Genomic DNA, 14,610 nt, shown 5'->3' with positions numbered 1-14,610 from the left:
GGAAGCAGGTACAAAAGTATCTATATCCACAGTAAAACAAGTCCCATATCGACATAACCTGAAAGGCCGCTCAGCAAGGAAGAAGCCACTGCTCCAAAACCACGATAATAAAGCGAGACTATGGTTTGCAACTGCACATGTGGACAAAGATCGTACTTTTTGGAGAAATATCCTCTGGTCTGATGAAACAAAAATAGAACTGTTTGGCCATAATGGCCATCGTTAAGTTTGGAAGAATAAGGGGGGAGCTTGCAAGCCGAATAACATCCCAACTGGGAAGCACAGGGGTGGCAGCATCATGTTGTGGGGGTGCATTGCTGCAGGAGGGACTGGTGAGCTTCACAAAATAGATGGTATCATTTTGAGGAAGGAAAATTATGTGGATATATTGAAGCAACATCAGTCAGGAAGTTGAAGCTTGGTCGCAAATGGGTCTTCCAAATGGACAATGACCCCAAGCATACTTTCAAAGTTGTGGCAAAATGGCTTAAGGACAACAAAGTCAAGGCATTGGACTGGCCATCGCAAAGCCCTGACCTCAATCCTACAGAAAATTTGTGGGCAGAACTGAAAAAGCGAGGAGGCCTACAAACGTGACTCAGTTACACCAGCTCTGTCAGGAGGAATGGGCCAAAATTCACCCAACTTACTGTGGAAAGCTTGTGGAAGGCTACCCGAAAGGTTTGACCCAAGTTTCACAATTTAAAGGCAATGCTACCAAATACTAATTGAGTGTATGTAAACTTCTGATCCACAGGGAATGTTATGAAAGAAATAAAAGCTGAAATAAATCATTCTCTCTACTATTATTCTGACATGTCACATTCTTAAAATGAAGTGACCTAAGTCAGTGAATTTTTACTAGGACTAAATGTCAGGAATTGTGAATAACTGAGTTTAAATGTATTTGGCTAAGGTGAATGTAAACTTCTGACTGTATTTGCAACAACTTGCATATACAGACACACACACACACAATGTTCAGACACACGCACACACACACAAGTAAGCCTACTCCTTGGGGCTAAATCCACAGGGTGTTCTTCCACCTACAGTGCATTCGGAAAGTATTCAGACCCGTTTACTTTTCCCACATCTTCTTATGTTACAGCCTTATTCTAAAATGGAATTTTAAAAAGTTCCTTATCAATCTACACACAATACCCCATAATGACCAAGCGAAAACAGGTTTATTGAGCCCAGGTGCATCCTGTTTCCATTGATCATCCTTGAGGTGTTTATACAACTTGATTGGAGTCCACCTGTGGTAAATTCTACCACAGTTGACAGTGCATGTCAGATCAAAAACCAAGCCATGAGGTCGAAGGAATTGTCCGTACAGCTTCGAGACAGGAATGTCTCAAGGCACAGATCTGGGGAAGGGTACCAAAAATGTCTGCAGCATTGAAGGTCCCCAAGAACACAGTGGCCTCCATCATTCTTAAATGGAAGAAGTTTGGAACCACCAAGACTCTTCCTAGAGCTGGTTGCCCGGCCAAACTGAGCGATTAGGGGAGAAGGGCCTTGGTCAGGGAGGTGACCAAGAACCCGATGGTCACTCTGACAGAGTTCCTCTGTTGAGATGGGAGAACCTTCCCGAAGGACAACCATCTCAGGACCTCAAACTGGGGTGAAGGTTCACCTTCCAACAGGACAATGACCCGAAGCACATAGCCAAGACAATGCAGGAGTGGCTTCGGGACAAGTCTAATATCTCTGGAGAGACATGAAAATAGCTGTACAGCGACACTACCCATCCAACCTGACAGAGCTTGAGAGGATCTGCAGAGAATAATGGGAGAAACTCCCCAAATACAGGTGTGCCAAGCTTTTAGCGTCATACCAAAAAAGACTTGAGTCTGTAATCGCTGCCAAAAGGGCATCAACAAAGTAAAGGGTCTGAATACTAATGTAAACGTGATATTTCCGGGGGGTTTTGTTATACATTTGCAACCAAAAAAAAAAAAGATTTTTTTTTGCTTTGTCATTATGGGGTATTGTGTGTAGATTGATGAGGAAAAAAACATTTTAATCCATTTTAAAATGAGGCTGTAACATAACAAAATGTTGAAAAGGTCAAGGGGTCCGAATACATTCCGAATGCACTGTATCCCTAAATGGGATTCAGAGAGTATACGTTTGCGTATTTGTGTGTATGGCTACATGTGAGTGAGTGAGTGAGTGAGTGAGTGAGTGAGTGAGTGAGTGAGTGAGTGAGTGAGTGAGTGAGTGAGTGAGTGAGTGAGTGAGTGAGTGAGTGAGTGAGTGAGTGAGTGAGTGAGTGAGTGAGTGAGTGAGTGAGTGAGTGAGTGAGTGAGTGAGAGAGAGAGAGAGAGAGTAAACATGCTGAGGGAGGCGAAGGGAAGGGAGAGGTTTTCCAGAGCTGCAGGAGTGGTGTGTAACTTTCACTGTGCGGAATGTGATTGTTTGAAGTGGTTTCCTGTGGAGTGTTTTTGAAGGAAAGCGGCGTTGGTGGAGTTCAGCCTGGCACAGCCCAGCCTTCTGCCCCAAGAGCTGGAAATACAGTCACCCTTCACCCCCCACCTCACCTCAGCACCGTATTGCCACAGAGGTCACCACAGTCACCACCCCCACACGCATATGCAGGCACGCATGCATGCACGCAGGCACATACATACGGTTATCATGTTATACACTTACTTTCACGCACATGCACACATATTGTAAACATACATACATACGGACATGTTTTGACAAACTCGTGTTTTGACACACAGGCAAAGAGAGCTGTGACTGGGTGAGATAAGGAGGACTTGCTGACTAGAATACCGAGCAAGAGAAAATTAGTGAGGGACTGAGTGAGAGAGACAGAGAGAGGAGAGAGGGAGAGAGGGTGACATATAAAGAGAGAAGTATAGAAAGGGAGAGGGACAGACAGAAAGAGAGAAAGAGGGGGGACAGAGAGAGAAGGAGAGCGATAAGGGAGAGAAGCAGAGAAAGAAAAAAGGGAGAGGAACAGACAGAAAGGGGGGAAAGAGAGGGACCGATAGAGCGAAGGGGAGGAAGGGGGCAGTTTACTCCAGGACCCTGATCTTCCCTGAGTGAAGGTGCTCAGACACACAGACGTCATGAGACATGGTCGCCCATGTCCTCACTAAACACAAATAATCACCAGCATCACTCTCAAGCACATACACAGTAAAGACACACACACACAAACACACACAAACACACACAAACCAGACCTGGGTTCAAACGCTAGTTTTTTCAAATACTAAAGCTGTGACTTGCCAAGTTGCCTGGGAAAATGGAACCATAAGAATTGTCACAAGTCTTAAATGTAACTAAATGTAATGGAAAATGAGGGCCAAAAACAGTAACTAGTAATGCTGCATAATCCAAGAAAGGTTCATATCTCACCTTTCTGGTAAAAATAGTGATAAATTGTGTAGTCACTTTTGAGGACACAAGCTCAAGTACACAGTACAAATATGATAAAAATATAAAAATATGTAATATTTTAAAACTGTATGAATAAGGCTCCAAATTACTTTGATTTTTTCAAACGACTAACAATAAGATTTGACCTTCCTAATAACTATAAAAAAACATATTTGTATATTTAGTGTTAGAAAAGGTCTCGATCAAAACGTCTGCCCCATCGCTGTGAACGTCTCACAGAGATCTAACTAGTTCCTGAACTTGTTAAGAACTCCCCTTTCGAATCATATTAATCTTGTCTGTCTATGACAAATAGAAAATATTTTTTGTTGAAAATCTATGAATTATTTTACATTATGGGCTATAAATCGAACTCTGACAGTGCTACAGCACTGAAACCACTCTCTCCTGCTGCGTTACGATGTTAGGATTCCAGGCATATGTGTTGTTAGTGGCTGTGACATAAGAATCAGCCAGGAGTTGATGGACAGTCAGAAGAGTGAATGAAATGGTAGGAGGGACAACCCAGCTTCAAGTGGTGTCAGATTTCACATTCTGCTTCGCACAGGCAAAAGAGACGTATTCTGAGCGTGAGATTCAGGACTATTGCTCAATTACAAGCCGTTTCGATCTAGCCAGCTGTGGGCCGATGTTGTCCTTAGAAGCAGTAAGTAAATAACGGCCCTCTCTTTGCTTACATCTCAGAGCTAACACACTCCCTGTCCCTCTCTCACCACTTCAGTGTTTGACCTTCACAGACACTCACACTGGACCCTCAAATGGTAGTGTGCGTCTCTGTGTGTGTGTGTGCATGAGGATCCATGTCCTTTACCATTTCAAACCCCTCTATCAGCCCACTGCATCCTGGACTTAAGGGCAGAGTCCTGCTCACACACACGCACACATCAAATGCTGCTCACTAGCGACACAGAAACGTAAGTCAGGGTTCAGCAATCTCCCTTTCCTCTTTTCTTCAATTCGTGACCTTTCTCTCTTCTCTCTGAAAATGAGCCCAAGCCAGAGAGTCACAACAACTCCCTCCCACACACAGAGACACCGGCACATTCACACACATACTTTTTTATTGCCCTTAGCAACAGCCTGACACACACCCCCGGCACAGCGCAGCTGTCAAAAGGTGGTTTATGGGCAATAAGCTTATTCTCTCAGGTTAGAACAATCATAGGAGAGAAGTAGGGAGACGGAAGGAGAGAGAGAGAGAGAGAGAGAGAGAGAAAGAGAGAGAGATGGAGGGATAAATGAGAACATTTCCACTTTACTTACCTTTAATAAAGTATTCAAGAGTTTTGTCCTTACACTTCTTCTCTCTGTCTCCCTCCCTCCCTCCCTCCCTCCCTCTCTTTCTTTCTTTCTTTCTTTCTTTCTTTCTTTCTTTCTTTCTTTCTTTCTTTCTTTCTTTCTTTCTTTCTTTCTTTCTTTCTTTCTTTCTTCTTTGTCTCTCACTCTCTCCCTCTATGCAGAGTTAGTGAAGGACTATAAACACTGAGCACAAAGCAATTGAAGAGCGAGGGAGGGTGAAAGGAAGGCAGTGGGAGTGAAAGAGGGCGAGTTACAGAGTAAGAGAAAGCAGACAAACAGCATGAGCTGGGGGTTGAGAAGAAAAGAGAGAGAGAGAGAGAGAGAGAGGATGAAAGACAGACAGACAGACAGACAGACAGACAGACAGACAGACAGACAGACAGACAGACAGACAGACAGACAGACAGACAGACAGACAGACAGACAGACAGACAGACAGACAGACAGACAGACAGAGAGGGTGAGAGGGAGAGAGGGTGAGAGGGAGAGAGGGTGAGAGGGAGAGAGGGTGAAGGAAGAGAGGTGGGAATCTGCTAAGGAGGTGGGGGATGGGAGGACAAAGAAAGTTAGAAATATAGAAAGATAGATAGAAGAAGGGATAGGGATTGAAACAGTTTGAGATTAGTAAAACTGATTTTGATATACTTCTTGTAAAAGGAGCAGAGAAAAATGGATGGGTAATTTTACCCCATAGAGGGGAAAGGGAGGGGGGTCCATTTTCTTTGGCAAGCTTGCTTCTGTGTGCATTATTATAAAAAAAGGACAGACAATTCCAAGAGAACGAAAGCCACATTCCTCAAAGTGAGAAAGACTGACAGGTAGAGAGAGAGAGAGAGGGGGGAGAGGGAGAGAGAGGAAGAGAGAGAGAGCTTTCCTGTTCTTGCAATCATTTTACAACTTGTGGCACGTATTAAACCTAGATTTGGTATCTGTACTGACAATAACAACATGCCCATTCATGCATGGAGCTCTACACTATTTTAAAAAAAGGTGCTAGCTAGAACCTAAAAGGGTTCTTCGGCTGTCCCCATAGGATAACTATTTGAATAACCCTTTTCGGTTCCATGTAGAGACCTTTTCTTAATGTTCCACATGAAACCAAAAAGGGTTCTCCTATGTGGACAGTCGAAGAACCATTTTGGAATCCTTTTTTTCTAAGTGTACCAAACCATTCATCTGTTCAGTGACCACTGTCATTATGCACTTCCATACCTCTACCCCTAGAGGGGGTCCTCCGCCCCCTTCCCTGGTTACAGTCAGCCACCACAGAGAGGTTCCAAATGGAAAGCTATTCCCTATATAGGGCACTACTTTTAGCCAGAGCCTGCATGACTGTTGTTGTTGCTCGCGCACAGAAAGGACATTCTCTTCTCTGCCGACAACAAAATGCTGCCCTAATGAAGTTAGCCACTTGAGCGCACATCACAAGAGCACACTGCGAGCGCTGTAAATGAACAAGCACAACAAACAAAACCGGGGAGGCTGCCGCTACTCTGTTATGTAAATCTTACATAAGCAACATTAGTCCAGTGTTGTTGAAACACTAAGCTTACCTTGCTTTAATTGATGTGCATCTGTAAAGGGCTGATGAATTGGGTACATATACACACACACGTATGCACGTATACACACACGCACATAGAGACACGCTCAAACAAACAAACCAACAAATCTCTTCCCTTTGCTTTCTCTGTCTCAGTCCAACAAACACACATTACAGATGTCATTCCTCTGTTTGTTAGTGTGTGTACACTGAAAAAATGGCACGTTCTCTCTCTTAATCTCTCTCTCTCTCTCTCCTGTTTCTCTCCTCCCCTGACCCCTACTCGTTCCCTTCAGTGCGTCATCTATTAAAGAGAACAGCAGATTGAGAGAGTAAAAGAGGGAGGGGCAGACGGGGAGAAGGAGAGAGACAGTAGAGTCCTCCCCAGGGAGAGAGAATGACGTCACTGATCTAGGCATCAAGGCTACCCCTCTCTCTTCTCTCTCTATCTCTACCGAAAGGAAGGAGGGAAGACGACAGGGAGGAAGGAGAGAAGACCGGAGGAAAGAGAGAAAGAAAGACAGAGGGGGGGACAAAAGAAGAATATTCCGGATAAGAAAAAGGACAATGTCCGTCTCTTCAGAAAATAACAGAGGCTTCGAGGATATACCCGCTTTGTGGCTCCTTTAATAGGACATGTGTTACTTAAGTAGTTTTGGGGGGTATCTGCATTTTACTTTACTGTTTTTTATTTTTTTATTTACTCCATTAAATTCCGAAAGAAAATATAGACTTATTACCCCCATAGACTTTCCCTGACATCCAAAAGTACTCGTTACATTTCGAATGCCCGGGCACCACAGAATTATGGTCCAATAATATGAATCTATCAATTTAACGTGTTGTAATCCCTATTGCCTCTGACCTGGCGTACTCACGAAACACAAATACTGCGTTTGTAAATCATGTCTGAGTGTGCCCATGTCTGTCCATAAAAAATATTAAATTGATTAAATTGTCCCGTGAGTTTATTTATTAAAAATGTACGTGAATCATTTTCTATTAAGGTATCTTTACTTTTACTCAATACGTATAGTACATATTGGATGACAACACACATAGGTGAAAAGGGGATTTTTCTTTTCTTTTTGTTTTAGGTATTCTATTGCACAGGCAGGTTAGTGTAGGTCAGGGGTGTCAAAGTCAAATGGACGGAGGGCCAAATAAAAAAATCAGCTACAAGACGAGGGCCGGACTGTTCGAATGTTCATTGAAAATTTTTTAAATGACGCATATAGTCTAGTGAACCTAATTGAACCTACTGAAAACCTAACAAATATATTACAATATGATCAGATAAATAAAGCAATATTTTCTTATGGCTCTGTCAGTAATCTTTAATTTTCAACAGACACAAAAGACAAATTTCCTTTATATAAATATCCCCATAACATGAACATTAAATGAAAGAAACCGGTATTCAAGGCACCATCAGTAGACTATATTTTCTATTTTAGCAAAAGTGGGCTAAATTTACTTCAAAGAAAAAACAATAATAGCAATTTTCTATCATCCACTCAACTGAAATATTTTTAAAATATAATTGGATTGAAATACAAAAAAATAAAGTGCAAAAATCTATTAATCAAAAACAACACTTTGTTTAAGGAGAAGTAACATGCAGTGAAAACAAATATTAAATTTTAACTTTTAAACTTGAACTGAGTAAAAACTCTAAATATGTGATTGCACAGTAATGTTCACTTGTTTGAGGTTGAGGGTGATACTTGGTGGTGTCCCATCTTTTCCACAAGTTCATCAATGTTCGGGGTAAGGCTCTGAGCTGAAGAAATCCTCAGAATTGAGTGGAGGTGTTCAGCAGTAAGTCGACTTCTGTGTGATGTTTTGTTCAGGTTCATCAAAGAAAACAGTTGTTCACACAGGTATGTGCTGCCAAACATAGACAACGTTTGAGCAGCCTGGATGCGCAGCTGGGGCATTGTGCCGGGGGGGGAACGGGCGAACTCCGCAGCACCCACTGCCGCATATTTTGCCCTCGGTGCATCATTGCATTGGAGGTCAATCAACTCCATTTGGAGGTTTGGTGGTGAGCTTTCCACGTCAACAGCAAATGGGTTACCGAGCAGTTCCAACCTGCTTTTTTGTGCTTCAAAGTCAGCAAATCGGCGTCGAAAGTCAGCGGCAAGCATACCTATTTTATCAGCCAACTGTGTGCTCGGGAACGCACTGGTAGAGAGCTTCTCTTTCATGGTCTGGCAGCTGGGAAAGTGGCTCAAATTTTCTTTCCGCATCTGCGTCTCCCACAGAGTCAGTTTGGTTTTAAATGCCTTCACTGTACTGTACATATCAGAGATGACACGATCCCGACCCTGCAGCTGCAAGTTTATTGCATTCAGATGACTCGTAATGTCACACAGAAAAGCCATTTCACACAGAAACATTTCGTCTCGGAGTTGTGTTGTGTCTTTCCCTTTGCTGTCCAAGAACAGACAAATCTCCTCACGAAGCTCGAAACATCTTTGAAGCACCTTTCCCTGGCTTAGCCATCGCACCTCTGTGTGATAAGGCAAATCACCATGCTCCGTTTCTAACTCCGTCAGAAATGCCTTGAACTGGCGGTGATTCAAACCTTTGGCTCTGATAAAGTTAACTGTGCGCGTGATGATGCTCATTACATGCTCCATTTTCAAGGCTTTACCGCACAACGCTTCCTGGTGTATGATACAATGATAAGCTGTCAGCTCACCTGTCGCGTTTTCCTCTTGCATCTTTTCCCGTATCTTCGCCACCAGTCCGCTCCTGTGTCCACACATCGCAGGTGCTCCGTCGGTTGTCAAACCCACGAGTTTTTCCCAAGGCAGCTCCATCTCATTTACACATCTTGACACCTCTTCATACAAATCATGCCCCGTAGTTGTGCCATGCATAGGACGTAAAGCCAAAAACTCCTCTGTCACGCTTAGGTTGGAGTCCACTCCGCGGATGAAAATTGACAACTGGGCAATGTCAGAAATGTCGGTGCTCTCATCCACAGCCAAGGAATATGCAATAAAATCTTTTCCCTTTTTCACAAGCTGCTCTTTTAGATTGATGGACAACTGGTCTACTCTCTCGGCAATGGTGTTTCTGCTCAGACTCACATTTAAAAAGAGTTGCCTTTTTTCTGGGCAAACTTCGTCACAAACTTTAATCATGCAGTTTTTGATGAAATCCCCCTCCGTAAATGGCCGGGCTGATTTAGCGATCTCTTCTGCCAAAATAAAACTGGCCTTGACAGCAGCCTGGCCTTGTGATTTGGCTTTTTTGAACAGAGCCTGTCGAGATTTGAGGCCTCGTTTTAATTCCTCTGCCTTTTGTAGCCTTTGTTCCATGTCCATATTCTTGTTTTTGTCCGCGTGTTTCGTTTCATAATGTCGTCTCAGATTATACTCTTTCAGTACCGCCACACTTTCTCCACACAGAAGACACACAGGTTTTCCAGCTACCTTCGTGAACATATACTCCGACTCCCACCTTGTTTGAAACCCCGGTTCTCAGTATCCACCTTCCGTTTTGCCATTTTTGATGGGTATCTGAAAGTTAATTTTACTGTGATGCTGACGACTGCTGTGCCAATAAATATTGAAATGAAGCAGCCTACTGCTCGGTGCGTCACCTTTGCATTGTGGGAAATGTAGTATTGGTGCGTGTAAAAGATCTGCGGGCTGCCGGCTTGCTGCGGGCCGGTTCTAATAATAAATCAAGATCATCCCAGGGGCCGTAAAAAACCTTCTTGCGGGCCGGATGTGGCCCGCGGGCCTTGACTCTGACATATGTGGTGTAGGTAGACAGAGAAGTGAGGAGACATTTGTGAGACAAAGTTGCGGAGGGACGAGGATTCTATCCCATGCAGACCCTGGCAGATAAGTGCTAAAGGACACTGATGTTATCCAGTAGACCAAACGCAGGGCACAAAAAATGACTTCTTAACCTAATTTCTATAGGGCCCTGAGTTTTCCCTAACCATGTGACCTTACAGGGGCCTAAGGTTATAACTGGGCCCCAGAGTTTTTCCTGGTCAGTTCATATGGTCATACCCACAACTACCTCCTCATGCCTATCCATCCCTCCTCTCCTTCTGTTTTGTCCATCTCAGGTGATACACTGCACAGTTGTGAAACAACGAGATCAGGAAAAACACAAAGAAGAGAGAGAGAGAGAGAGAGAGAGAGAGAGTAGGTGGGTTGTGGGTGGGTGGGTGGGTGGGTGGAACAGATGGAGAGAGAGGGAGAAACATTGTCAAGCAACCAAGGAGTTAGAGAGAAAGATTTGCCAGGAGAGATGTTATGGAGGAATAGAGGGAAGTAGAAAGAAGAGGAGGGAGGACTTAAAATATGTCCGAGAGCATTTAAATAGAAAGCAGTAGACGAAGGAAAAGAAATACAGACCGCATCCCATGTATTTAGGATACACAGGCTAAAATGGATGACAGTTAAAATAAATAAATCAGCTTATTGTCTCAAGTCCTGATGATGAGCCTGCATAGGGTTATTCATAAATTAGTCAAATCTCAAATTATGGCACACTTTTCTCTAGATACAGTATTGCACTATGTTTGGACAGCCCTTTGTAGGAAATAGGGTGCTATTTAGGACATAACCGTTGACCTCTCCAGCCCTGCCAATAGAGCCAGGACAGATGGAGAGTCTTGCTTCAGACAGGAAGGGGCTCACCCCACCGCCCTAAGGCAGGACACACACGCACACACAGGATACCCAGCCCTGATAAACCCCGGGTTCAGGTCACTCAAGGGCCTCCTTCTCCAGCCGTCACTCAGGCTTGGCCTTTCCCATCACTCCCTCTCAACTGGTCATGGCAAAGCAACTGCTAACACTTTACTTGAGACTGAGGCCACCCAGAGACGTATGCCAATGTATAAAAATGCATATTCATTTTGCTTAAAAAACATGGTTACAAAAATATAATGCTGATCTCATGACATGGATGGTCAGTCCTTGCATCTATATCTCTGTCTATGAATTTCAGAGTGGTTACATTTCTCCAGCCCCCTCAGCTGTTTAACAAAACAAGTGGCGAGGTGGAGGCTTTGTTGCTTTTCGAAATCTGGATTGTCACTTTAATGCTTTTTGATGCATTTCCTACACATTGTAAGTGTGTATAGCATGTATAGTATAGCATCATCTCATAATGATCCTGATTGAAGACATATTATTATCATCATATGCCTTATAATAAGTTATATATATGCTCATACATGCTTATAACAAGTGATAACGCATTATTCCTGTTCGCTTCAAGTAAAGTGTTACCGTTACCGAGCAACCACCTCAGGGCGGCATGTCTGTGCGTCATTGCTGCTTCCTTGAAATAATCCTGTTTGGCTCAATTGGTAGAGCGTGGTGCTTGCAATGCCAGACTTGCGGGTGTGATTCCCCCTGGGATCACTAATATGAAATTGTATGTCTGCACTGTAGTAAATCACTTTGGGTATTTGTATTTATTATGGATCCCCATTAGCTGCTGCTTCCTGGGGTCCAGCAAAATTAAGGCAGTTAATCAAAAGAGAAGTTGACTAAATATGGAAATGGATCTCTGTATATAAAAGTATTGTAATGAAACAGGCAGGGAGCAGGTCTCGAACCCTCGACCTTCGAGCCCGAGGTCCGGCGCGCTATCGACTGTGCTGCAAAAGCATGCTCGTGCGGCAGGGTCGATTTCCGCGCTTATAAACCCAGGGTCGTTACACTACTCCCTCCTTTCAAAGAGCGCGTCCTCGCGCTAGCTTGCGGCTCTACGTCTTACAGGAACGCGCTCACCGGCCAAGCACACGCACTGTCGTGGATGCAAGGTCCGATCACTTCTGACACCAATGTAATGAAACAGCAGGGAGCAGGTCTCAAACCCTCGACTTTCGAGCCCGAGGTCCGGCGCGCTATCAAAAAAGCATGCTCGTGCGGCAGTCGATTTCTGCGCTTATAAACCCAGGGTCGTTACACTATGTTACTCACGCCTGTGCGAGTAAGTGTTTCATGACATACACACATGTGCATGTCTCTGCATGCTACTATCCGGAACAGACCTGAGGTGCTTTGATGTCCTACATGCTAAAGTGTGATGAGATCAGCCCTTTGAGGCAGTGTAAATACCATTGGTCTTCTTAACACAGGTACTGGGAACAGTAGAGGCCTTGTAACAGTTTGTTGAGTTAGTGCACAGTGTGTCTAGCGTGCGACAGCCTGTTTGACTGTGGCCCAGTGCACAGATTGCGTTATTAATGATGTGCATTAGAGAGATAATGAAGATATTCAGAAATGCCCCTGGGGACTACAGGCTACTAATTGATTCAAGGCATATTGGGCAGTGGTTGGGGACTGCTCTTCCAGCTCCATAGGCCTACATTACAGACAGGTCTATACAGAGCCATAAGCCTGAAGCAGAGCCCATGCAGTAGGCCTACTTCACCTGCTCTCAGTTTGATGGTTGACAGACAAACACACATGAATAAACACACACAGAAATAAACACACACACATACAAGACCTATCCAGCCCAAATTGTAACCAGATAGACTTATCTGTTGGATCACAACAGACATTTCACATCTCACTTTGGTATCATAATACTGTTCCAATACCGAACAGATGGTCATTGTTGTGCATTTTTACATCCCATAATATTTAGGTGACAACGACACAATGCAACAGAACCATAGCAACAACAGGTACAGCCTGTCGGACTGGAATCTCAACATAACAAAACAAAAATGCCTGTCCCGTGTGACCAGTCAATAGCTGTGTGTTGGTTATCATAGTAAAATACATGGCTTTACTCCAGTTCCATATCATGTCCTTATGCCTACTTTAGCCAACATAGGCAAAAGTGTGTGGGCAAGGCACACCGAGTCAACAAAATACAAGACCTGAAGGAAGCCTTTTAGTGAGATTAAAGGGCTATATATTATATTCAAAACCGAGGACAAATGAAAAAGCAAAATGGAGAAGTTCAAAATAAACAAGTTAGGCCTAAATGTTATATGTGCTAGTGTAACCGACTGGCGTTCAAACTGAGTGTCTCCTAAGCTCCACAGCTGTGTGAGCCAAAACTAAAGCCCAATGCACACGAGTGAGATCGATAGAGCACAGGAGTGAGATAGAGAGAACACAGTACAACTCAACCATAGGCTGTGTGGCCCTTAAAGAGATGACAATGAATAAAACCTCAGCCTCTCTATGAATATTTACTGGGGCTAAGCAACTTCTCTCTAACAACTTCAAATAAATACAATCAAATTATTACATGTAATAGCATGTAGGCCTATGCTGGAAAAAACGTGTTTCTGGATTTATGCATGAGTGTCTGAGGCTGCACTTTCTCTTATGAAAGTATTTTGCTAAATTATGAAAATATACCGACGTTTGTATGGAGAGAGCAAGTGCACCATTTTCATCACGGGCAGTGAGCGCCGAACACAGTATTTTAAGGATGGATATGAGGAGGACCAAAGCTTACCCGGGAATCTGCTCGAGCATTATTGTCCGCATAGCCTACAACATGTGCAGAATATAAACAAGTCATATTCGAATCATGACTGCGAAATGATTTAGCAGTAAGAAACACAACAAAATAAATATGGTGATTGATTGCAATGGGGTTCGATCACATACGAGTCCACGGAGATCTGTCTCCTGATAAATTATGAGAAGAGTAGCATCACGTTTGAGAAGATGATCAAATCATTACAAGACTTACGTTGTTCCGCAAATCTTGCAGAGCTACGCTCATCGTGCAACAGACAGCAAAATCGACCGTTGGGCGAGTGCAAGAGACACTCTACCTCTGCTGCTTACGATTCCAGTTGCTGGATCGCGAAGCCATCTCTCTCGCTCTACCAAATCCTGTGGAACAACAAACAACAAAAGGATATGTACTAAACCCACACATGTCAATCTATCCGTATTGATCTAGGACCGCAATTGACAGCAATGGACTGTGCGCGCCAGAGCATAACATTACCTAATCCCAAAACGAGTGTCTCTCGAATGCAAGCAGAATAGACCTACAGCAGAATGTTTCCATGTTGGGAAAAAAGCCTTTTCACGCGTGTAGTCGGCCAACCCTGGGATGAACAAGAAGGAAGATTGCAATTACACTGCTGACTACACTCCGCCCTCCCTCTACCCCCTCGCTCTCTCTCTCTCTCTCTCCCTCTCTCTCTCTCCCTGTCTGTCTCTCTCTCTCTCTCTCGCAAGTTCATTATTACTTACATTGTCAAAGTATACATATCGAAAAATACAAATATATATAAAATATATATTTATATATAAATAAATAGTGGGACCAACAGCAATAATAATAGTATTAATGGACATGGTATTACCATTAAC

At 43.5% G+C, this 14,610-nt stretch overlaps 1 protein-coding gene across 3 annotated transcripts in view; it reads right to left on the bottom strand.

The window, feature by feature from the left end:
* The window catches only part of LOC115137201 (endothelin-converting enzyme 2-like), an 83,289-nt gene extending 68,904 nt beyond the window's left edge, over nucleotides 1-14,385 (bottom strand). The window contains exons 1-2 of one of the 3 annotated variants that reach the window (XM_029673353.2): nucleotides 14,287-14,385; nucleotides 13,976-14,121 (exon numbers count right to left, since the gene is read on the bottom strand). In XM_029673353.2, the coding sequence (XP_029529213.1) occupies nucleotides 13,976-14,008 (33 nt within the window). In that variant the 5' untranslated portion in view covers nucleotides 14,009-14,121; nucleotides 14,287-14,385. Of the gene's footprint in view, nucleotides 1-4,686; nucleotides 4,863-13,975; nucleotides 14,122-14,239 lie in introns of those variants that run through there. The other 2 variants (XM_029673352.2, XM_029673354.2) reach the window with 2 other exon arrangements.
* Between the last annotated feature and the right edge of the window lie 225 nt (nucleotides 14,386-14,610).

Source organism: Oncorhynchus nerka, linkage group LG11 (assembly GCF_034236695.1).
Source record: "Oncorhynchus nerka isolate Pitt River linkage group LG11, Oner_Uvic_2.0, whole genome shotgun sequence".
Classification (NCBI taxonomy): Eukaryota; Metazoa; Chordata; class Actinopteri; order Salmoniformes; family Salmonidae; genus Oncorhynchus; species Oncorhynchus nerka.
Note: the sequence above shows the minus strand (reverse complement) of the source record. Positions and strands in the feature narration are given on the sequence as shown.